This window comes from Sturnus vulgaris, chromosome 1, assembly GCF_052056855.1.
Source record: "Sturnus vulgaris isolate bStuVul1 chromosome 1, bStuVul1.hap1, whole genome shotgun sequence".
Taxonomy (NCBI): domain Eukaryota; kingdom Metazoa; phylum Chordata; class Aves; order Passeriformes; family Sturnidae; genus Sturnus; species Sturnus vulgaris.
In genome coordinates, this window is record NC_142243.1 from 144,855,913 (window position 1) to 144,881,789 (window position 25,877).

General features: G+C 43.9%; 1 protein-coding gene across 1 annotated transcript; it reads right to left on the bottom strand.

The window, feature by feature from the left end:
- Positions 1 to 629: 629 nt before the first annotated feature.
- Positions 630 to 24,675, bottom strand: FBXO32 (F-box protein 32). Its single transcript, XM_014870150.2, has 9 exons — positions 24,345 to 24,675; positions 21,206 to 21,318; positions 19,454 to 19,503; positions 18,707 to 18,799; positions 11,748 to 11,841; positions 10,749 to 10,933; positions 7,619 to 7,801; positions 6,305 to 6,448; positions 630 to 5,635 (listed from the first exon to the last, which is right to left on the bottom strand). The coding sequence occupies exons 1-9, from the start codon at positions 24,458 to 24,460 to the stop codon at positions 5,546 to 5,548; spliced, it is 1,068 nt and encodes a 355-aa protein (XP_014725636.1). The 5' UTR covers positions 24,461 to 24,675; the 3' UTR covers positions 630 to 5,545.
- Between the last annotated feature and the right edge of the window lie 1,202 nt (positions 24,676 to 25,877).

The following is a 25,877-nucleotide window of genomic DNA, read 5'->3' on the forward strand; positions in this document are numbered from 1 at the left end:
ATACCTTATATGACAGTGCAAGTGAGATTGAAACTAAAACATCTGCATTTTGTGCTTATTTCCATAGCTGGCATAGCTTTCATAAGGCCAGTAATCCTGTGTTACCATGATAACATCTCCTGTTCCAACCAGAGGCACATTTCATTTGCCTTCTCAACTGCTTTTCCCCAATTTATTAGGAGTCACTTCAGTGACTGCTCACGTTCCCTCTGAGCAGGAACCTGGGTCAGACTGTTTGCAGTCCTGACACTAACAAGGTCCAATATCATTCCCCACCCCCCAAAAAAAAGATGCAAAAATAATCACTCAGGTAATATGACTAGAAAAAAACCCCATTATTTTGTAAGCCATAAGATGTGAGCACTGGTGATCTCTTTTGGGGCAGCAATCACTCCTGTGCTGTGGGCAAGTTCAGATTCACGATCACAAGCTCACACTGAGCACAGTTTCTGTTAGAAGGCTCATTTCCTTTGAGATATGATGAAGCAATATCTCTATCTGGGATGTTCTACTGTGACAACAAGCCAAGTTCTGGATGTTCCTGCAAAAGAGTCTTTGCTTACAGTCATCAGAAGCTCAAGGCTGATAAGGTCACCACCTTGGAAGCAATGAGACAACCAACTCCGTGGTTCACATTGTTTGAACATTTATTTCAATTCAGTGTCAAAAATGTTTTACAAAAATACTGTCTGCACAGAACAGCTGTAAAAATCAGTTGAACATGCAAGGAAAGAGGAAAAAAGTGTGCAAATTTATAATGGAAGGATTTTAACCACACAATAATATTAAACTGAAGTCTTATATAAGGGATGCCTTTCACTTCATATAATCTCTAGTTACAACTTCAAGGAAAAATAAAACTGAACACACACTCTTCCATATATAAGTAGGTATTTATAATTACTGTAAATTAGTTCCTAAAGATGAGCATATTTTCTATTTCAAATTAAAATGTTCTCTTAGTAGCTGACATATTAGCATTCTGTGAAGCACAGGATGGCTAAAGAAAGGCAAATTCCACCCTCAGTTGCCCTCCCACGAGGAGAAGCAGCAACACTTGGTTGAGGGAATTCCTCTGGTGTCAAGAGTATCTATATACTTGAGACTGCATGTGTCAAGGACAAGATGGATTTCTTCTCCTAGGGCCAGATCCTGTAAAGCTGATTTGCCACCAATAAAATCACTGGAGGAAGACACTGGATAGAAATTAGGAGCTGGTAAAGACTCAGAGCCCAGCAGCCACACACTGATAGCTGTGTGAATGCTTGACCACAGCTTCAGAGCTTAGAACCAGCATCACTACAAGCAACAAGCTGAGAAAACAGCACAGGCAGAACACCAGAGCCCCAAACCTTGAAGGAGGGAGTGAGTCTACACCAGCCTGACCAGCCATCAGCTCCACAGGGCCTGTGCTTGTGCAAATAGGCCAGCTACAAAGAGGGGCATTTTAATTTAAAGCTATGTCTTTCTGGCAAAGTGCTGATCTACAGGGAAGATGTGCAACATGTCTGTAAGGACAACCGCAGAAGACAAGGCTGGTTTGCTGTACCAAGCAGGAGATCAGTGTGAAAAGCACATCTGATTTGTTTGCTACACAATAGGATTTGAAATGTTCCTGCTCTAAATGAAATTCCAGCAACTAAAGGCCAAGGAATTTTCTGGGTAAGAAAAGCTGGTTTAGTACCTGTGTATGTTCTAGAAGGTGACAGCTTCACAAAAGTAATTTAAGTCAAACAAATGGGAATACAAACAGTTTAAAACCTGGGACAAGGAAAAATAATAGAAAATATATTCCCATATACAAAAAGTGGCAGGGTGCAATTAAATGTTTACATACAAAGCAATTTCTTCAGAGCAATACACATTTTCCTAATCACTTCACATAAAGGATCTAGAAACTCCCACAGTTAAAAAAAAAGCCAAAAAAACATAGGAGGTACACACGCTTTATGATCAAACTTCAGTATACCATAGTTAGTATAAAAGGTTTAAGGTATGTACAGCTGAAATCGTGCCTCTTGAAATAGCCATCACATCAAAAACTGGCCTCTTCTAGAAAGCTGAAACAAGAGACCTCTGGGATCTCTCCCTCCCTTGCATGGATCTATTTTTCCTCTTCACAGCACCATGTTCTGATACATCCTCTAAAGACAATGAGATTTCTCTGGATATGCTGGCAAGAGAAAACCCCAAAGAGGAAAAACTCTCCTTTCCTAGTATAAGAAATGATGCCTATCTAATGGAAATGCATCAACCAACTGGAACATGAAGTGTCATTTGAAAAAGAACATTCTATTTCCAAAATATAAGTTTGTTTTCTCCTTCACAACAGCTTTGCCATAATTGTCTTAAAATAAAGAGGACCTTTTGGCCTGAGAGTAGCCTTAAACTACCCTGCCCTGATATCACTGTCAGTTTGTTACTCTGCCCTCCTTGGCCAAGCTGCTGCCTTTGCATCGCTAAAATACTGATTGCTTTGTTTGTAAATGGTTAAGAGTAGGGTATTTGGATGCAACAGTATTTTGCTTTAAATACAAACCAAGAGTATTGAATTTACTGCAACATCTCCATGTACCAGCCACTCAAGAAACAATGGGCCCCAAAGAGACCAAGGCCATCTTCGACAATTGCTGCAGCATGAGGGTAATGACTGAGGCAGTAACTGAATAAGGCTTTTCTGTTTCTTTTTTAGTCTGTTTTGTTCTGTACAGTAGTTACTTGGTTTGTTGCTAGTTGGACACTGACAGCAAGACCCCACACAAGCAACAGACAAGTGTCTGTGTATAACAAATCATCTTCAGCACTTTGACCCTTACAGTGCTAAGAAATAAAATACACAGTAATTGAAGTAGGTTTTATAAATAGGAGCCTCAGTTGCACATTAAGTCTGCACATTGTCAGTATGACCCATGGTCTCTGGGTAGAAGAGGCCAGTGAAGGGTTGATAGAGGCAACGGCTGGAGCAAAGACATTCCCAAATCACAGCTCAACATTGAGAATTTCCATCTTCTTATGCAAGGAATGCAGTAGGCCAGATTCAAACCTGAGCTTAAAATTCACTCAGTGTCACAATCTCACAGAGCATAAGTGCTAAACACAGATGCAGAGTAGGCAGAATGCTGCAACATTTCATACCAAAATACTGTTTCTTCCCCATCACAAGAGGTTGGCTCACCATGGGTGGCAGAGGCAAAACTACAAAACAAACCAACCCCAAATCAGAGCTGTAAACAAAATATGCCAAGGGGGGCAGGTCTTCTCACTGCTGGAAAAAGGAGCTACAGGACTCTCCAAACTCAGTGGCAATGCTTCACTCACTTCACTTGCAAGTTTCATTCCTTAATGTCCTCACTCAGGAAGCCAGATTTCAGCCTTGTCTACCCACTGCCATCAACACAGGAAAGAAAACAGAAACTGGCCTCCTTTACTCATAAACATCCCCAAACAAGCACAAGTGTATTTTTCCAAGGTAGCAGTTTTTAAATCACTTTCAGGTGACATGAGTATGATCAGGAGGCATATGCTTCCCACTAGCAGTCAAACTGATGGATAGGGCATCAACACCAAGATAAAGCTTGTTATCCTGCATGCGTTTTCTCCTCATCTCTGGAGAGTGACAAGCTCTGGGCCATGGCTAAGCGTGGTACAGCCTCACAGAACTCTCTAGAAGAGCAAAAACTTGGGATTTGCTGTTAGGTGGCTAGAGAAGGGCAGTTCTTAGCATTTTCCTTGTTTTCCTCCTCTCTTCCCACTGCTCCATCTAGAGGCAGTTTTTTTTCCCTTTTCACATCTCTTCCAAGAATATGCAAAGTGATTTAGTTTGCAAAAACACAAATGCTGTCATTTTAAAATACAAACAGCTGCAGAAAAGTGTTCAAAGTCAGTTATAAAAATGTAAAAAAAGGAACAGCATATTTAACAATAATTAACTCAAGTAGTTCTTCCTGAATTGTCCTGAGTACTCCTTTTCCTCAAAGTTTTTGTACATAGTCACACACAACCCACTAAATATTTACCCTTACAAGGTATCCTGCTTACATCATACACAGAGAAAGTGCTATACAGGAAATCTACTCGCAAACAGCAAAAACTTTCCACTGCAGGTTTTCAGATTGCTATGGATGAGCTGGATTCTTCAAGCTCCACTGTAGAGAAAAGTGAAGCATTGCATGCAACAGAGGAGACAGTGAGCCAGATCATAGCCACAGTGAAGTGGCCACTTACTCTGCAGGACTGAAAATTTAGCTCTGAGTTAGGGTCAGAAAATGCCATAAAGCAGCTCAGCACTGGAAGCAGAAGGGAGTAGGGTCCTTGGGTCTTGGAGAAAGAACCTAAGATATCAGTATGCTGGAAATCCCTTGCTTACCCAAGTCCTGACTGCTAAATACTAATCACTCCCTAAGCTCCAGGCTCTAAACTAAACATTTGCTGCCAGTCTTCCAGTAAATAAAAACCGCATCATTTAATGAGATTCAGTGGCCCAGTTTTCCCTATATTTTACCAGCTCTAAGATGACTGAATTCACTTGACAGCAGCGGGAATACAGAGCAGTGTATATGTTGGAAAACATGGGCTTAAAAACAGATTCTAACCTCACTTAGGATTTCAACTAGTGCAATAAATCTAATGAAGCAGATAAGAATTTACCTTGTGAGATTAAATCCAGTCCTTTGTTTCCCTATCATAGAACTTCCTCCCTTATAGATAATGCTCATCCTTTTGTCTTCTTTTCACGTTTGCATAGTCTTTCATAAAGCCAACAAATTAAGAGGATGGAGTAAAGTCTTAGGTATTCATATGGTGCCTATCATCTAGGCATTCAAGCACTGAGTAGAGCAAGAAAACTAATGTAAAGAGGTAAGCATTAATACAAGAAAAGATGCTTACTATCACAAACATTTCCCTTTAAATCATTGTACAAAATACAAAAGTTCACATTGTACACTGGATTTTTGTTTGAAAGGTACTCAATCTATTAGAGGTAGAAAGTGGTATGTTGCGATTCTGTCTCGCAAGCAGGCTAGAGTTCTATCCTAAGTATTTCAGAATGTGTCCTTTTAAAAGCACAAAAGTATTATTAAACTTGTCACAGGGGTATTTTTCATAAATATTTCTAAAATGTCATACTTATAAATATGTATGCTAAATAAAACCAGATGGAGGAACAGTTCAACAGTCCTAGCCTCATATTGCTTTCTCTCTATTAGAAACAAATCAAAAGAGTTCTCAAACGGATGCGGGGCAAATTCATTTTTAACTTCTAAAACCAAAAAATAAAGGGGTTTTTTTTGCCCTGTATCTTGTACTCTGATGATAAAAAAGGGACTCTGTACAACATGCTGTATTTATACACCAGTCCTATGGAAGTCTGTATTCCTTAAGTGCTGCATGTCAGTGAGCAACTTCACCTTTCATCTGAGATCCTCTTGTTCCTTGACTCAGGAGCTTCAAACAAACATTAATATTTACACTATTTACAAATAGACTGTCCAAGCTCTGTGACGAAGTGTCCTGTAGGAATTGCATAAGCTGCACTGACCCAAGTTCAGAACCTGAACAAGTTGATAAACTCTTGCGGTGAAAGAGAGGTGGAGCAAGTCTCTGGGTTGTTGGCTGTGCAGGGGTGATCAGTACCCTGGGAAAAGAGAAAACAATTCTATTTAGAGAGGCTGCAGAAAGGGTGACAAAGCATCAGCCAACTTAGCACTGCCCCTCTGCTAGGCATCCCATGTGCAAACAGGTAGAGCAGAGCCCAGAATAATAGACAGCTCAGAACTGGGCTTACTATCTTAGGGGGAAGTTAACGAAAAAAGAAGTAGCAAAGATCCAATTAATTCTTCTCCCCTCTTCTGAGGGAAGAGAGGCTAGAGCCTACCATCAGCTACTGGAGTTTAACTCCAGAGACATGGCTTGCATATCACCACAGTAGTCAGCAGATTTTTATCCTGAGCTGTTTTACAGCCATCAGCTTTCCTTCCAGCTAATCCCATTGCCAAGACCTCCACTTCCACATAATGGGTAAAGGAAGCTGCTGGCAGTGCTAAAATGATTTCTTGCAGGCAGCCCTAAAACATGCCCATCTTCCAACTGTCTGGCCCCAGTAGACACTACTCATGTTCAAGATGAAGGTGGGATCTCTGAAGCACAAAGAAGAAAGGGTCTTAACTGAGGGAGAATTAAGATGTAGGAAATCCCTAGTCTATACAGGCAAACTGCAACACCTTAAGCCAGCTGCAATGAGAGGAAGCACTGGATGCCCCATGGCTCCTGCCCCAATGAAGTCTGTCCCAGCAGCACCTCATACCTTCCAGGAAAGGATGTGGCAGTGCCTGCACAGTTGCAGTGTATCACCATACTGCTCCTTCCGTGGGTAACACCTTATGAGCTTGAAGTACATCTTTTTCCAATCCAGTTGTCCTTTATCAGATAAGATCAGTCGTTTGCGAATCTTAAAGAAAAGATACATACAATTATAGCAGCTCAAAAAAGCAGTTTATTCTGTTCAGCTCAAGATGTTCTCTCCTTTACATATCAACCTTGCCAGTGCCCTAACAGTTCCCCTGCAACACCGAGAAAGCTCTTACTTTGAGGACTTCTGAGCTTCTTTGAGCTAAGAAGCTCTTCCTTTCTACTTATAGCTGAAAAAGCTATATGTATTTTCCTGATGGGAACAGCCTCAATCAATACTATTATAAGGCCCTATTCCCACTTTGTCAGCTTCACCATAGGAAGCCTGAAACCCTGGGAGCTATTTCATACTACTTTGACCACTGTTTCTGGCTGGCAGCACAGCAAGTAGAGTTGCATTTAACAGTTGTAAGTGTTGAGGTATTTTTCTCTGAGTGTCAATGATTTATTGTATTAGCTTGGGAGACACTCATCTCTCTTTTAGGGTTCGTTAGTTGCAAAGGCTGGATGTGAATTTTACTTAATAATAGAAATAACTCCTCCAGAGTCACTTCCAAAACCAGATTCAGAGTAATTAAATAAAGCCAAGTCAGCAGAGAAATCTGGCACATGGTTCCTGAAGTGGAGAGGTCTAGTATAAACACCCCAGACATTCACCCATAAACAAAGAGGGATTTTTGTTTGTTTGCTTTTAAGTTTAGATGATCCCAGATGATTACCAGTCTGCTAGAGATGTTTACACAGGTACAAAGTGGGCAGAAGCAGATCCACATACCATCTCATCACTCACAGAACAGCTCAGAGGGGATTTCTTGCTGTCAAGGGCAAGAGAGTACAGCTCATAGACCATACCCACAAAGATTCTCTGCAAGGGTGTCAGTCCCTAGGACATCAGGGTGATTGCTGGAGCTTGCCTGCACATTTTCCCTGCACACGTGGGGCAAGGAGCAACTGCAAGTCATGCAGTTGTTCCCACCTGGATTAGGATTGAAGTTCAGGGTATGATTAATTCCTCAAGCTTCTATTTCAGGAATCATTGCTGTGGTATGTAAACCCCTCTATATAAATCATCTTCACAGCCATTCTCATGCCAGCCTATATTATCAGCTTGCAGATCCAAGAGACAGCCAAGTAAGAGAACACGCAGGGCAGACTCTTTCTGGGGGGGAATAGACCAAGAACTGATGGAAGTTTGCACCTCTCCTCATACCTGTCTGTCTGTGAAGTGGTACTGGCACAGTTTCTTCCACAGCAGCCGGTCTTCACTGAGCACTTGGAGGTCAGGAGCCACCTGACCCAGGCTAACCAGGTCCCTCCCATCGCTCAGTCGCTGCATGATGTTCAGTTGTAAACACAAGGGCAGGTCGGTGAAAGTGGTTCCTTTAAAGGCAGGCTGGAAGAGAGAAACAAATTTGAGTTCCCAGGAAGTTGAAAATGAAAGAAATCCTAGCTTACAGCACAGCTACTACTTGTTTAAAACTTCTTCACACAGAGAACAAAGCAGCAGTTCCCTCTTCTAAATAAAGGAGACATTTTTACATAGAAATGTTTGACCTTCTGTCCCAAAGAGTTTGGGACAACCTCAAGGAAGAGGACATGTATCTGCAGTACAATAATTAGAGTTGCAGTCCAAGCCTCCTCCTCTCCTTTTTGTCCACCCCACTGCCATACTCATGAGACTCTGCTCCCTGAAGTATCACCATCAGCCTTCACTAAGCAGGACATTGGCTGTATCATGGTATCAGCTATTGCCCATCCAGTTCTCTCCACCATGAGGCAGATGGGCATTACTTCTCAAGTTCAGCTCTGGTTAAACACACTGCTGGGAATCTCATGCTCTTCTGACATGTGTTTTAACTTATGTCATCACAGGATCTTGCTGCAACCACAGCAATGTGGCAAGTACCCACAGCATGGGTTCCCAGGTCACTGCTGGCAGGGCTAGCTTTTCCTCTGGGAACACTTGAAGGATCTGCCCTTTCCCAACAGGCTGCAGCCCTGGTTTTCCAGGCTGTTCAGCCACACAAAAGCAGATCCTAGCCTAATGAGATAAAAGGCACCACCATCCACCTTTGCTTAGCCTCCACAGGGTCCAGGATTGTTTTACACGTCCACATAGGGTACTGCTCCAGGACAAACTGACCACAGTAGATCTGCATGTCCTGCACTCAAGGGAAATCCGAGGTATATGCAGGAGCAAGGCATCAGCAAGGACCACAACCTGGACTCCAGCTGCAGCTTCAAAACCAGCCCCAGCCTTATTAAGGCAAGCAGCAGCTTCTGGGATTGGGCTCCAACAAAGAAACAATGTTAGACAGAAGTGCCAAGTCCATCCTTCACCCTGCACAGAGATGCTGCTATTTTAAGTTGCAGAGTCACAGCACCCGCCTCATCTTTGGCAGAGCTATTAACTGTTTCAAACAAGCAGCACACAGCCCACCAGCAGCAGGGGAACACTGAATGAGGCTGCTTTTAATCATGTGGCCCCATCTCCAGCCATCCCACAGCATGGAAGACTCCAGAGAAACAATAAGTAAGTCTGCACAGCAGCAGCTCTTGCCTTCCCTCCAGCACCTCAGTGCCAGCCTGCCCAGAGCAGTGACACTGCCTGGTACCTGCAAGGACCAGAGCTTCTCAACCAAAACATCCATTTCTGCATCACCACCCCCCACAGTGGCTCCAGAAGGAGTGAACTGTCTCCACAGTATCCAGAGGACATTCCTTTCCATGACAGCCTGGGGCATTTTTTGGGCTAGGACAAATGCACTAGATCCCTGGATCATGTCCCACTGCTCTTCCTTTTTTGGGAAGAGCAAATTTTGCATTCTTCTGTACTTTGTCTACATATAAGCTTTGCAAGGGCACAACAGGCAAGAGTAAGCTCAGACTCTTGGGTCAAAAAAAAAAAAAAAAAGAAAAAAAAAAGCCCAAAGCTCACACTTTTATCTTTTTTTCTGAAAAACTTGTGACTCAAAATCTGTACAGGTTTTCTGGATCAGGCCAAAAGCTTATCTGCTACTACTTTTCCCTCAGTACTCTTCCAGAACTTTTCAAGCATTATTTTTTTGGAGAAAGAACACAGACTAGACCAGAACAGATCAGGATGCTGTCATTTTCTGGACAGAAGTTGTTCTTTAGAAGCAGCTGTAGCACATACAACACTTTGCAAGGTTGTTTGCTTGGTTTTGTTGTTTTTTTTAATTATTTAGGTCTTGGGTGCTGCAAGACATTTTCCCCTTTAGAAATACCACAAGCTCATAAGTAATTGGCTGCACAGAGCTGAGCTTCTTCCTTTCTCTGATTTCATCTGGTTTTGTTCCAGCTTGAACTAAAGTTATCTTCAGTGGTATGAATTTTTTTTGCAAAAAAAATATTCTACATCTATTTTATTTACTTTAGAAGAAGTATCTGCAAACCTACACAAGTATGCGTAAAAGGTGGTTCCTTTCACAAACAATGTTTTGGTGCACTTTCGTCTGAATAGGCAGAGTTCTTCAAGACTACAGGGGAAACACCAACAGATACCAGCATGAGGGGAAAGCTTTAGCATTTCAGTGAAGTATCCATTTGAGATACAAAAAAAAAGTGTATATAAAGTCCTTGGCAACTTATTGTTGGTATCCTTCCATGAGCAGAGGGGTTTGACGAGATGACCTCCAGGCTTTTAACATCAAACAAATCACAAACCTGCTGTGATTGTGTGAAATGGAACAAGTTCAGATTTGATTCCCATGTAAAGCCAGTTTAGAAATTTATCATCTAACACATCCTTCCCATCCCCACAGATGCTATTGAAAAAAACAGATGTTGTGAAAGCAGGACTCATCCAGCTGGAACAGGTAGCTCCAGACTGCTGGAAGAATCCTTGGTATTTTCAGTCAGGAAGCATGAAGTTATGCAACTCTTTGAAAATTTGCATTTAATTTATAGATTAAACAACTCTAAACACCTCAAGTGTCTGATAGATGAGTTTTGAAGACAATTACTCAATTTGAGAAAGCTCGAGTTGACTTTTCACACTGAGGCCTGGCCTCTGAGGACTGAAGAAGGGGAGATTGTTTTCTGCCCAGCTGTGTTCATACAGCACAGCCGTAATGGAGTCAAGCCAGTCTGTGACCAGTAACCTCGAGCATAATCCTGGGTTATGTACATTGAGTTTGAAGTAAGGGAGTCAAAAAATGCTAGGAATGTATCCAGTTATTTTGGCAACTCCAGTCCTTCCAGTCTGTGCTTCTACTGGGAGTAGAGTGGGAAGCAGTCACCCAAATAAATGAGAGCCATTAACACAAAAAGGTTTCACGATGGAGACAGTATTTTTAGCTTTCATGATTTGTGCTTACCCTGGTGATCTGAATGTTGTTCAGTTGTTGCTGCCAGTGGAGAATACTCTCCATCCTGTGCACCCACATGTTGATGTTTCCAACCAGGACAGACTTGCCGACCCGTTGAACTAACGTGCAGAGGGATGTGTAGAGGGTCTGCAGCAATTCCCGTATTAGCCTGATGTTCTGCTGATCTTCAAGGACTTTGAAAGAACAGGAAAGGTTAAAAATGGGAATTGTCAAAATCCTTCTCTGAATCTACATGCTTCTCAGGCAAGTCAAGTTACTTGCTTTAATTTCACAGGCCAAGAGAGCCAGCCTGTGCTTTTCTTTTTAGAGGAAAGCACTTAAACATTAGCCAGTCACAGCAGGTTAGACAGCAGATGGAAAGAGAGCCTCCCAGGATAAGCAGATGAGATCTGCAGCACTTCCCATTTCCAGCCACTGGCAACCAGCCAGTTTTCCCCTCTGATACCATGCAAGAAGTTATCTATGTGCACCTCTTCCTCATCTACCCCAGCTAATGTGCATTTCTCATTATGTCTGCTGTCAATGCCCAGGCTTCAGGGACAGCTAAATAGCCATGAAGGAAGTGCCACATCTCAACCACAATTCATTCCCCTGAACAGGTGAAGACACCCCTCCAGAGCAGTGGGAGCAGCAGGTACAGCACACTGCCAACAAGGCGGCAGCAGAGACTGCAGATATGCCTGGCTCAGGGCAGGAGCAGTCACATCTTCTGCAGTCAGAAATAGAACTCAGTAGGATGCAGAAGGGGTGGTAGTGAGGAAAGCTGGCAAAGGAGAAGTCACCTCTCAGATACCTACCAGACTACAGACACTTCTTCCCTTCCCCCCAGGTCCTTCATTGAGGGAAAAGAAAACAGAACTGCACTACAGAAATAAGCAGTGGTGCCCCTCCTCACCCATTTTGCATTGCCTGACTATTCTCAAGGATGTGGTTCACCAAAGTTCATCAGATTAAATCAGACTCCCCCTCACCGTTTCCGTTTCTTACCTTTCTGAACCACTTTTTCCAAAATGTTCATGTAGTTTTTCTGGGCAATGCCACTCAGTGACGTCAGCTGAGACTTTGCTATCAGCTCCAACAGCTGTGGGTAAAAATAGAAGTTACAAGCCTTAGAGCACAGAGATACCTTTCTAATCTTAACTCCTAGTCACATGACACAGCAAAACAGTCCAGAGACTTGTTTGCTGCTTGAAAATAAAAAGGAGACAGAACAACAGAGCAAAGTAATGCAAAGGGGAAGGAGAGCAGAGGCAAAATAATTAAACTCACATCAAAAAAGGTAGGGGGAAAGAAAGGTGTTTTAACTATCTTCAGTGTGGGGGGAGAGGGAACTTGATTTCATGGTTCAGAGATGCAGAGAAACCACAGTGGTGCTTGGACTGACAGTCACTATTCACACCAAGGGAATAGAGAACGTCACCATCTTTCACTGGGGCATAAACAAGAGTGTCATAAGGGAACACGAGCAAATGCCTGTTTGGATAGGGATATTATTGACAGATCATTAATGAGAATCAGACTCCACAATTTACGTCAACTCCTGGGTTGCATGGGTTTTGTCAGAGCACTGTCACCACAACAGAAAGGTTAACTACTGTAGCAAGAACAAAAATTCTCCCCACAACAAACCCCTTCTCTCCCAAAGTTTCCTCCCCTGTTCAGCTCCAACAACCACAATAGCAAACCACCTCCCCCTGTCTGCCCTGTTTACCTGTCAACCTCCCCTAATGAAAATCTTGCTTTTACTTTCAATTAGAATTTACTTCCCATCACTAACCTCCTGACTCTTGAGCAAGCTAAACAGTGAATTTGGGCTGCAGTTGTTAAAGGAAGCACTTCCCACAGGGAAGGATGCTTTCTCTTCCCCACCTCCGTGCCACAAGAAAAGCTGGGGAAATTTCCTATGGAACATGCTCTGCAGAATATGTGGCCTGTGATCTTACAAGCCTTTCTCCCTTCCCCCAACATTATATAAATGCACAGACTGCCCACGTGTCAGTCCATTTGTTTTGGATGTACGTAGCCTTCTGTTTTAATTTAGAAAGGAAAGGAAAAACCTTTTATGTTACAAATCAATCAACACATTGCCGCATGACCAGCTTATTAATCCTTTATCATCTGCAGCTCCAGTATCCCATTGCTGACACCACAGAGAGTCCAGAGAAGGTACAACTACTTGTGTCAAGTAATTAAGATGGCTTTTGACTACACTTGATAAGTCATGAGCTGAACTGTTTGCCCCGCTGTAGGAATGACAGTAATGTATCCAAAAAGTCACCGGCAGCTTGCCATGAAGCAGGAGCTGAGGGGAGGTATTACAGCAGCCTGCTCTGCTCATCTGGGGCAGCAGCATGTGACTGCCACTTCAGAGCACTAAAGTCGCCTCAAGTGACCAATATCTTCTTCTGTTTAATATCCAGGCCAACACCACCATCAGATGGCTTTGAGTTTACATTCTATTAATATCTTGCACCTCACATGACCAAAAAAAAAAAAAAAAACCAACAAGATGAAAAAAAGACCTATACTAACTCCTGTCAAGGGCAGGCTGCTTGTTTTCTTGGCTTGTTTGGAGGAAACAGGAGATGTGGGAGAGTTAGGTAATAGTTGGTACTCAAGCATCAGTGGATTTTCTGGCTGTATCAGCTAAATGAGACCACAACAACTAAATACTCCTAAAAACAAGGCAGCTTGCAAAATATTTGAAAAGCTTATAAAAGGCCTTTTCTTAATTTTTTGAAATATTGGATAAATAAGTAGGAAAAAAACCCAATCAATGTCCCAGAGTAGTCTGTAATACTCTGTTACCCTTCAGACATTTGATTATAGTGATCAATTTGCCAGACTCCATCTGTACACTGGCCACACATGCACCCAGATCAGCTTGTCTGTGCACTGTTGTGGAACTGGCACAGAGACAGCTTTATCCAGGCCGGGTGTTAGCAATATTGTGCCCATTACTAAAAACACCAAAATACATGCAGTAATAAGCATCATATAATGTAATACCAGAGGAGTTGGATACCAGGACTGTTCTTTTAGAAGAATAAAGATAAAATTCTCAGTTCCTTGAAGAACACTAAATTGGTACAAAATTAGTTTAGCTGAAGGAACAGCTTCAAATTTGCCCTGTGTTTATCAAGGTTCAATTTATGTTCAGTGAACCAGCTCAGATATCATGTGTCACCTCCCTTCTCCTACAGCAATAAACACAGGATGAAATTCCATATGAAAACTATGTTGTGAATACTTCTAGGGCTACTCTGCTCCCCAGGGACCGCTGACTGAAGCGACTAGCTAGTCCTCCAAATTACAAGATTTTATTCTTCTGTGCCCTTCTCATATAATACACAAAAATCAGGTAAGCAGTACAGTTCATCTTTGCCCCACATGCTCCAGTGCATTGAGGGTCTTTTAGTGTTGGCACAGGCCACAAGTATGGTCTCAGTTAATAGATTGCCAAATTGGGGTCTACAGCAGTATAAAAAATAAATAAAAAAATAAAGCAATGTCACTTGCATAATACAGACTGAAGCAGACCGATGAATTCAGATTAATGCTGAGTAGGGTAAAAAGACTGGAGAGCTGCAAGCTTGTATTATGATGTGGCTGCATTAAGTCCAGCCCACGCTCAACTGAAAGGGACAGATGGTAGGAGAGAGTGCACAGGGAAAGGTTAAGAGCAATTTTAAAAGGTCTGCTTTTCAAATACACTAAGTAATTGCATTCCAGCCGATTTTAACTGGAGCTGGGAAGTCAAACACCTCTGGAAAACAGGGCATTAGATCCAAATTCACTCTTCCAGCTCCTCAGAAGTTGAGGAGAGTGACCTGGTAGCTCCACTCAAAAAAAAAAAACCAAAAAAAACTTCTCTATTTCATTTGCTATCAGAGGTATGCCAGAACTATAGAGAAAAGAAATGCAGTGAGCTATCCCAGAGCCTCTGCAAAGCTGCAGGAGGCAGCATCTTCTACAGCAGGGCAGTAACCTGCTTACTTCCCCTGAGTGTGGTGGGGCTCCTGCCACCCCTCCAGAGCAGGCAGCACAACAAAGTCGCTGAGCTTCAGCAGCTGAGCAGATCCTTCTCCTCCCATAAGCACAAGATAAAAAATAGCAAACAAAACAGTGCCATGTGGCAGGGAAGTAGGGCCCGTGTCTCAGGGCCATGAAAGCACTGCTGTGCACCCATGACTACTGTGTGCAGCATTGCTTAGACCCGCTACAGCCAGATGGCACTTTGGCCACAGTCTTGATTCAACCCAGGGGTGTGCAAGCAATCCATACCCCAAATAACCACTGCTGGGGCTTACAGCACATAGAGCCAAAAAATCCTCAGCAGTCCTGCTGTGCTGAGCAGGAGAGTACAACCTTGACTCAAAAAGGGAAATGCTCTGGAGTGATTAAAATCACAAATCTTAAACGACTGAAGTGTAAATTCCCCACTGAATACCTCAAAAGACAGCTGACTGCACTGTGTGGGGATCAGTAAAGTCCTGATGATTGGGCATGTGACTCATCACATCTGGACTACTTAGGAAAAATGAAAAATTCCTCCTCCAGCCCCACCTTGCTCTCACAGCCCTTCACTTTCAGTGGCTGAAATAGCACACTGGCAGTCAGCTGACAGGTGGAGCAAGAGCAAGGCAAGTTACAATGATTTACAGTGCAGGTGCTGACAGATCTCCATAAGACAGCATCCAGCTGATATTCTTTCAGGACATCATAAATCCAAGACTCCTGGAGCTAACCTCTATTAAAACTTACAAAGCAAATTTAAAAGACTACTATAAAAGGCTGCACACAACCTAGATCATGTTATTTTAGAAGAGTTGTGCCCAGGCAGCTTAACCTGACCTAAGCTTTTATGATCAGAAACATCACCTTCCCTAAAGACTACACAACCATCACATGAGAAATCTCTTTCTGAAGAAGCAGCCTGCAAAACCTGCCATCTGAACACAGTGATCCTGAAGGAAAACCAGCTTCTGGGCTGCAGGCACCTTTGTCTCTGCTCCTATTAATTATGCTTACAGAATGCTTCCAGTCTTTTCATTAAATCTCTAAGAACAGAGAAACCAGGGTTGCTTCAGACCAAGAACAGTTTGGGTCCTCTGGGTCAATCACACACTTCCTTATCAGCCCTGAAAAGGGAACACTGATTGTTCTGTAACATGTAAGCAGATGCACTAATTTCAAGGATCAGCAAAGACCAAGTCATGGCACCAATACCTATAACTTGGCTCTTCCAGAGCTGTACCAGCAGACCATCAAGGTAAGTCTTATGTTAGAGGGAAATTTCTTCTGCTTCATTTACATGGACTCACTGGCTCCAGCTGAAGGTATTTGCCCATGAAAAATACCTGCTAAGCTTCCTGCAGCTCATATCTCCACCCCACTTGAAGGCAGTGCTCATTTTATCTGTGCACCATTAGAAAGTCCAATAACTTAGTTTGGGTGTATCTAATGCAGAAACTTCTGTGACAAGAAAACAAGCACCAAAGACACTTATGCACTGTTCACTTAAGTTCAGAGAAATCCAGAAAGGTAAGTTCATGTTAAGCCTGAAAGCCCATTTTGCTACCAGCAAGTGATGCAGCTTATGTCTCTATAGGGCAAGCCTGGGTGTAAGCCAGCAGAACCTCAAACCTGAAGCCGTTTCTCTCCTTTCTCCCCCTACAGACATCATATTCTTTCCCAGCCTCCAATTGTAAACTCCCCTCCTTGAAAAGCATTTGCTTGATGAATTAGGTAGCATACATCAATATCAGATAACCTGAGCAAGGAAGGGAACTATAGAGAAAGAGGAGAAAGAAGATAGGGAAAAATGTTTTGCCTGCCAATATTCAAGGCCTTTTCCATGTGAGAGATGGCCCATCTGTATGCTCTAAGAGGTCTGAGACTTGCAAAATGTGATAAACATGATCCACATCTAGGCAGAGCTTTTAATGAGTAAATCTGGCATATAAGGCATTTTATGAACTAGTATTCACTGGAGACTTGGGTGATACAAGCCTTCCATTTCAAGAAGTCAATTTTACAATTTGATCCATGGTACCAGGTTTTAAAATTGTCGTTAAACTGCCAAACCACAAGTCAACCTCAATTAGAAAACTTAATACTTCTCAATAGTATATTGTATCTGTAAAACTACTGGGGGAAAGCTACTCTTAAAAGCTCAGGAGAGATAATTTGTAGAAACAAGGACACATGTCAGCTTCCATAGCCTTCAAAACTGTTGTTTTTGATAAAAGCATCCCCGATGTGCTGTGTATGAAATACTCACAAGAAAGAGAAAAGGTCAGCTTCCTTACCAGATCACTCTGACTTCACTGAAATTTAAGTTTGTTCATGAAAAATTTTAGTGAGACTTCTGTTCAACCATTGCACTCCCATACAAGACATCTAGGACATTGGGTCAAGCAGCAGAAGCCCATCATGTGGCACAGCATGACCTGAGGCCATGCTTAGCAGAGGTCTTTGGAGTTCTTCACTGTCATAAGAAAGTCTGCCAAATGGATATCTGCAGCACTAAAGAAATTTTATTTTACATGCCTTCTTTATATTTGACTAAAGATTTATGGCCTTGGCATGAACTGTTCCTTCTCAGTAATCCCTCTGAAGATGACATGGCTGTGTGTATATATATATCTCTCTCCAATATCAGGTTGGCTACCTCAACACTGGTGATCACACAAGCAGGAAAACAAGTTGTCCCAAGATTAGCAGAGCTAAGACAGGCCGAGTTACATGACCTGGATGCTGCTTTGCCTCCCACAGAATCCCCACTCCCTGCCACCACTCCAGTAGTGGCACATCCAAGTGATTGCCCTTCCTACACAGCCAGAGGCTCATCACCCCCAATGCCTGAACCCTTCCCAGGGTGACAGAGGTTTCCACAGGTGACTAGTTACCTAGACAAACTAGATGAATAAGTTAAGGTGAACCTGCTCAGATGTCTTCTTTAGACACTTTTCAAGACACTTGACCCAAAGGGAAAGCAATACCACTGCTGTTTGCTCCAGAACCTAACACCTGAATAGCTGTTGCCTCAGTGATCAGCTGCTCACAAGACATGAAAAGGAGCTATTCATAAACAGCCTCAAGTAAATAACTTTTTTTAAAACCTTATTGAATTCCAAATCTTGGTAAGAATTCTAAAATTCAAGATCAATTTGCAGATCACATGCAGGTAAACATACAAGTATCCACAACCCTCAGGACAGTAGGTCCCCCAACCATTGGTGGCCACCTCCTTGGCCACCCCAAGCCAAAAGGGAAGCCCTGACCTATTGTGTAAAGCCAGAGCTGATGGGAAACTTGAAGCTGATGACTTCTTTATTAACTAGTGTTGTCAGGACTAAACAAGTGTTTCACCCACTGAAACCACTGCCAGTCACAATGGATTAAGAGCAACTGTGATCCTTAACAGAGAAGTTAAGATCAGTGCCACCAAGATGTTCAGCCCATCCTCTCATTCCCAAAATGCTCAGCTCCTCTTAGTCTCTCCTTTATCGCCTCAATGACAAAGTCCACAGACCTCAGACTGGAGCTTTCAGAGCAAAGAGGTCTCCACTGCCCTGTGGCATCTTCAGAGACCCCATGTTCTTTTTCAGAAGCTGAACTGAAAACTCAGGAGTTAGAAGCCAGGCTTTCTGGGTTTCAAAAGTAAATTACACAATTGAAAAGTAGTAGGAATGCTAGGTTAAGGACAGCTCATCTTCCATGTTATAATTGTTTTCCTTCCTTTCCATTTTAGTAAACTAAAGACAAGATTTGGGCATCTATCCACACACAAAACTTCCATGAATTACTTCATGCAGAAAAGCTTAACACTCCCACTTGCATGCTCAGACATCTCTTCGCCAGTGCTTCCCATTATCCAACTGGTGCTCAGTTCAGAGCCTCCATCACCATCCCATCAAAATAAACCCTGGACTTTGACTCACCCTCACGACGTAGTTGAATCGCCTGGAATCCAGTATAGCACTGGAGAAGTCAAGTCGGTTGAAGGCTTCTCCCAAGGTGCAGTAACCATGGCGCTGAAAAGAAAAAACTCTCTGGGTCATGTTTTGGCAGACTTGAGTCCAGACAGCTCCAGGCAGAGCAACTTGATTTAGCAAGCTGATGGGTACAAACCATGGGAGCAAGCTCATAGCCAGTGCAGGCAGGCCTGGCTCCTGCTGAGCTCCACTTACTGACATCAAGAGTGGGCATGGCCAAATGCAGATTATGGTAGTTTCCCAAGGGAGACCCATGCTCTGCTCATGGCCCATGAATTTACGTGTGAGAATGAGCCACACATTCCTAGGGTTCAATATATAGTGTGAGTCCAGAGCAGTCTTGTACAGCCACTTCTCTTCATGAGTGCAAGCAAGCCCTTGTGATAAATTCCAATGATTTTCCATGTTAGGACTGTACTGGGTGAAAGCCAAGAACAGTATTATGGCTTGGCCTGCAAATGGCTGTTTTTTTTAAATGAGGGAAGCAAACAAGTAATATTTTAAACACATGTACAAAGCCTTGTACATCAAGCGCTGGATCCCTGATGGGGCTTAAAATCATTACTGAAATTCCAACCACAAGCCAGATCTTCCACTTATCTCTTAAGAGCTTCTGCTGATTTAAATCAGCAAAGGATCTTCTACTGCTTGTAAAAATCAGTAGAAAAGAGGACAACCTACAGAGGCACTCACCTCTTTTGTGCTTCCCTTGTGAACATAGATCCACTTCTCCTGGTGGAAATCTGTTTGAACAAAGACATTTCACTCAGTTAATCTTCCACCTCAGAGGGCTGTATCTCTGTTCTGCTCATAACATTCACTGTCTTTTAGTATAAATTATTTTGTCTACACCACCACACTTGAAAACAAATCTAGCATCTTGCTGAGCTTCTTTGTTTCTATACAGCTTCATTTGAGACTGTAGCCCTAAGCCTCAGAAGAGGCTTCTGTTTCATTGACACAGCTCAAGACTTGTAAATGTTTAATCTATTAGCCATAGGTATACCATAGCACCTCCTCTTCTTTTGTCCCAGACAGTAAGCGTGGCTGACAGCCAGGTTTTGTTGTTATTGATTTTATTAACTATTTATTACCCTGGTTACAGGCTTGGGATTGTATGTCAAATTTGAAGTTGAGCAAAAATGTCATGAGACACCAGGCATGTAAGAGAGCATTTAGCAGTGAGGTCAGGCTCAGAGGAGCATGCTTATGCTTGCAGCTAACTTGCTAAAAAAGAAAAAGCTATGTGGGACCAAAATTTTCCTATTTCTAATTGCCCCTCCCTTCCATCAGAATGTGAGTTGTCTCAGCCATTCCCCAAAATAAACTTCCCAATACCCAACACACACTGCTAACTCTGTTTTGCAGAAGAGCCTGTACTATAAGCAGTTCTGCCACTCAGTCCTTCCCTCACTCCATTTTCACATGGGCTTTTGACCCTACTTCCACCACACACTGGCAATTTAACTGTTAGCATAAAATAAATTCTCCTCCCCACCCTGCTGGATTCCTTTCCATAAAGAAAATATTGAGCTCCTAGAGCAACCTGTAAATTAATGAGCTGAAGCTATGGAATGTACGCCTGCCTGGTACTGCAAGTCCAAGGACACCCAGTTTCATTTACAGGCATGCTGACCCTGCATCAAGCCCCTTTTAATGACAGGTCACAGCAGAATCCAGCCAAAAACTGTCATGGTAACATTTGTTTGTTCAGAGATCTGAATACACTGAGGGGCCAACTTTTGGCAACAGCTTCGAAAATCCTGGGGGATGCACAATGAGTTAACAGCAGTGTGGGAATTGTAACTCGTTTCGTCTGGGTATGTTTACATTTGTAGCCTTCACATGGCACTCCAGTACCTACATTGCAATCAGCCCAATGCAGACCTCACTGTCCCCGCAGGCTCCCCTGGGCCCTCCCCCAGGGCCCCATCTGAGACCCTGGCTGCTCACTGCACGCACAGAAAGATTTCAAGCCTTCTATTGTTTTGAGTGAGCTGAAATCTTATTTCATTTTTCATGCACTCCGAACACAGAGATAGGATCAAAGCTTATATTCAGGCTTGTAGCCTCCAGTAACGTAGATTAGTGCTCAACATGCATATGGAAGGAAGAATAAATTTAGCCTGTTGTGCACAAGGAAGTCTACGGGGGAAAATACTGGAACTGGTTCATTTGAATGTACCATAGGAAAAAATTACCCTCCTGACAAACAAATGACAAAAATCTGAACACAACAAGCACAACTCCTCAGAACAGGGATTACTAACGGGCATAAATCTTCATGTTAAACTGTATCCAAGTTCTCTACTTAGGTCAAAACAGGCACAAAGCCCTTCAAGACTCTAGAAGGCTCTTCATGCACTGTGCAAAAAACATAGATATTAAGCATTTTCCATTCTTCTGCAGCAACTTTTATTTAAAAAGTAAAAAAAAATTTCTTACATTGAGTCTTGGCTTTGTTATTTAGCAGATCTTTTTTTCTCTTCTTGGCAGCAACATCATAGTTTATGCTGTTGAAGAGATTCTCTTTGTTGTGATCATCCTTTTTACAAAAGCTGTGAATGACACAAAACAAGGATTCTGTTTATTTCTGCATTCTGTTGAACACTCTTTCCTGTAAGGAGAAAAAATTCATAGGTTTTTATTGTGGCCTCCAAAGCTGCTTCCTTGCAGGCTGCCCCTAGTCTGCACACAGTAATGATATTTTTAAAGGAACCTCTGGTGCCTCAATTCTGGGCTAGCCAAGATACCCATGACAGGAACAGATAACACAGATTACACAGTTAGTGCTGGGACACTGCTGACCAATGTTCTTTTCCACTCTTTAACCTATTTCTATCCTTAATTAACACCATATCCTCCTCGCATAGGTAGTGGATTGCTCTGAGTCAGACTGCTACAGAAGGACATTTAGACATCCCTGAAGACATATATGTACTCAAAATATTTATTAACAAAGAGTTCCCACAAAATACTATTTCAAGTTTACTGGAAAAGCTTAGCTGAGGTTCAGACTTATGTGACGGTTTTTCAGACCCTGCATAGTAGTAACTACACAAGTTAAGTCAGGATCTCTTGTCCAAGACTACCCATTGCCTGTTTCTGTTGGAGCTCTGCTGTAACTGTATTATTAGTGAAGGGAGCTATAACCCCTTATAATGAAAGGCTAGCTATAAAGAGGCTGTGCATCAACATACTCACATTCTGCAGACCTGCAAATCAGTAGATCCAAGCCACAAGTCGAAACTGAGAAGCCCCTGGGCAGCCACAGCACGGCTGCAAAGATGCCTGGGGGTGGCAGGGAAGGGCAGCAGCACCAGCAGCTCTGAGCAGAGGCCCAGCACACAGCCTGCTGCCCAGAGCTGCAGGGTGCCTCACAGGTGCCAGGGAGAAGACAGGCCATGCATCCAGGAGAACAAAACAGAGCTGTCCCCACGGCAAGGGATGAAGCATGGCTATCTGCAGGCCTAAACTCAAAGAAGAGTCCCAGGCATCTCACTGCACCTCTCAGCTGCTGTGGCTCAGACAGCTTTGGAGACCTGACAGGTGCCAAAACATGCTACTGCTGCTTGCAGCCCTGGGCAAGCTTCCTCTGAGACAGTCATGAGGACCCTTACACAGCCAGGAGGCTTCCTGTACAGGCCATGTGTTTACACTGCTCAGCCTCAAACAAAACCCAAACATGAGCACCACACCAAACACACCTCTCACAGCTATTCAGCACAGTCTCCTGCAAAGGAATGAAACCTGTGGGACAAGACTTCTTGTTTCCCCTGTTCACTGGCTGTCTGCATGGCCACACCACCAGCATATACAAAAGTCAAATAACCGAGTCAGCGTTTCAGCCCAAGGAGGAACCCAGATTCCCTCTGCCATGATCTAGATGGGTGTTCTGGTTCGGCACCTGCACATGGCCCCAGAGGTGGAAGAAATCTCTCAATTTCAGAACACCATGACCCTCAGCTCCCCCCTCTTATGCCACATCCCCCTTGCAGGGCATCCGAGCTGTGGAGAGGGCACCACTGCTGTGGGTTCCACCACAATACTGCAGAAGGGGAAGAGCAGCAGCATTGAAGGTGAACAATATTCACAGAAACAACAATTTGGGGAACCAGACACTTCTGCCAGCTGCAGCTTGCTCAGAACCACCTAAACCTGAGAGCAGAACATCTCAGCTGCTCATGTATCCCATCCATGCTGCTTCCTGCTGGGAGGACCAAAACCTAAGAACAGAATACGGCAGCAAGGAAGAAGCTGTTTTGGAATATCCAAGTTTGTGTTTTATCATGGTCGCACAAAATCAACAGGGGGTCAGGTTAACACACCCCATGCAGTGGCAGAATCTGAGTCCAAGAGCACAAGATGGATCTGCTTTAAATCTCACATGTCAACAGCACACCCTTGCCTGTTGACTTCCTACTGAATGACTCTGTAATCTGAAACCACCATAACAGCAGCAGTGGACAAATCCAGCATGGGAGGCAGATTATTTCCCTGTTTATGTACTGCCAGGTTTCCACACACTTCTCCAGGGCATCTTGACAGGTTCAACAGTTGGGCACCTGGACCTTGCACTGCAAGGACCTCAGACCAGGGTCAATATGTCACCTCCTCGCTTTTAAATGGTAAAAGTGATGTATAAACCCATGCTAAACTCAGTATTCCCAACACACTACCGCCAGCCAGACATTTTTCTACCTATTTTCAAGTTACAAACTTAAACTTGATTTTTATTTACAGCTTACATTAAAGAGAGCATGAGATACCTGCTACATAAGCCTCCTTGCACAATAACATCATCGGTGGCTCACAGCAAATCCCTTCTTACTCCAAGTCCCTTTGTTATGGGTATTCCTGACCCATCCCTAAGCCTGGTGGCAGCAACCCCAACCCTGGCGGCACACTGCTGAGGAGAAGATGCAGCTCTGTGAGAAAAGTTTGGCTTTGACAGGAGCGATCTAGCTCCTACGACACCCACGCGTTGCAAAGCTTCCTGCCCGCACCATCTTGGGGGTTTGTTGATGTTTTGCAGCCAGATTAGTCAAGCAGCACGTAAGGTACATTACTCATGACCCGGGGAGGATTTATGGCTTCAGACACATCATCTTTCCCAGCCCGAGACCGGGAAGCCCCAAGCAAGGTTGTATTTGGAAGGGGAGGGTGGGCAGCCACCTCCAGGGTTCCCAGGAGACGCCTGGCGATGCTCCCCGGGGGCACAGACCTCTGGCGGTGGGGCAGGTGAATGTTTCATCTTTTCCTCGATTTTTCGCCACACTCCACAGCCGTAAGGACGGTCTGGCCGCCTGGGCATGAACAGCCTCCATCGGGATGTGGGGAGCCTGCCGAGGGCTGAGTGAACCCCGCTCAGAGCTTCCTTTAGACCCGGAGGAGCCGCCAAGCCCTTCTGCCGGCAGGGCTGGAGTCACCCAGACAACGACGCCGCTCCGCCGACACCGGAGCGTCCCGGCAGCCGGTCCGGGGCGAGGGGCCCCGTCCGCTCCCACAGCCCCCCCCGCCCCAGCATCGCGCCCCCTGGCGGCCACCGCCCGGCAGCGGGGCCGGACCGCGCCGCCGCCGGTACCTGCTGATGTCGCCCACGAAGCCGCCGCTCTTCTCGTCCAGGAAGCGCGTCCAGCCGTCGGCCGTCTTCACCCAGCTCTGCCCAGGGGAGCGCCAGTCCTGCCCCAGGAACGGCATGGCGACGGCACGGAGCGGGACCAACACCGGGAGGGACGGCGGCGACGGGAGCGGTGCAGGACAGACCAGGGCAGTACCCGGAACGACGCGGCGCAGATCAGGGCAGCACCCGGAGCGGAGCGGTGCAGATCAGAGCAGTACCCGTAGCGGTGGCGGGAGCGATGCGGTGGCTGCGGGCGCGCTCCGCGCTATTTATGTGGCGGCGGAGGGCGCGTGTTGCCGGAAGCGCGGCCCGGCCCCGCCCCCCTGCACGTGGCCGTGTTTATCGGGGCAGGCCCCGCCCGCTGGGCTGAGGGGGCGTGGCCAGTGGCCCTGCGCGTGCCCGGCTGAGCGCGCGGCCGAGCCCCGCGCATGCGTGGCAGCTCCGCGCTGTCAGCGTTGTGTGTAGCGGGCGTCGAGTGCAGAATACAGACAAACGTAAAAATAACGTGTTGTGTGTATCTCAGTGCCAAACTCGGCCCCCATATTCGAGTTATTGGTACAAAATAGAAATATTTATGCGGGCATGTTTTCATAGGCTTATAGATTTGCTTTAGGTATTTACGTGTTTCAATATTGTACTATATAGTAGTATATATTAGTGTAATATGTAACATGTATTGCAAAGTTGTCTTTATAGAAACGTACCGAATCGAAATCCTGCCCTGCCAAGGGGCTTAAGCCAGGCAGATCTATGTCACTGAAAATACCATCATCCTTTTAATGAGGATCACTCGGCAGCTCTGCAGCACAGTTCAGTTCGATCTGCAGCAGCAGATGAAAAGAGAAAGAAGTACTAGGGAAGGCAGAAACAGGATTTCTCCTCTCTCTTTTAAGAGCCCTCAATTTAGAACCTTGTGAAAACAAACAGAATAAATATGTTACATATTGGCTCTATAGAGAGAACACTACATAAAAAAATATATTATGGAATGCTTTCTAAAGGTATTCTGTATATGTATTTATATTATACTTGTAATGGTTCATGTATATGTAACATTTTATGTATCTGTTTTATATATTCATGTGTACTATAGTTTTACATTCAGTGCTATTTATTTTCATATTTTATAGATAAATATGTATGATTGAAAGCTATATAACTATATATAAAACAGTATTATATATGGAATATACATAAAACAGTATTATATATGAAATATACATGCTGTTTACACATTATTTATTTGATGCATGTACCAGCAGGTTTTAGTAAAACTGTTATTTATTCAATGTTAGAAACACAGGGTTTTTTGCATCCAAGCCTAGGCTGAGGGGGTGCCTTCCCAGCTAAGAATGTGCTATGGCACATTCCTTAAATATAAGACATTTTGTATTAGGATTATGACATATTTGCCCTGTGCTATGGTATATGTATCTCAGTATATATGTTTTGTTTTTGCCAAGTCAGTGTTACTTGAGGACACTGTGTGTGGGG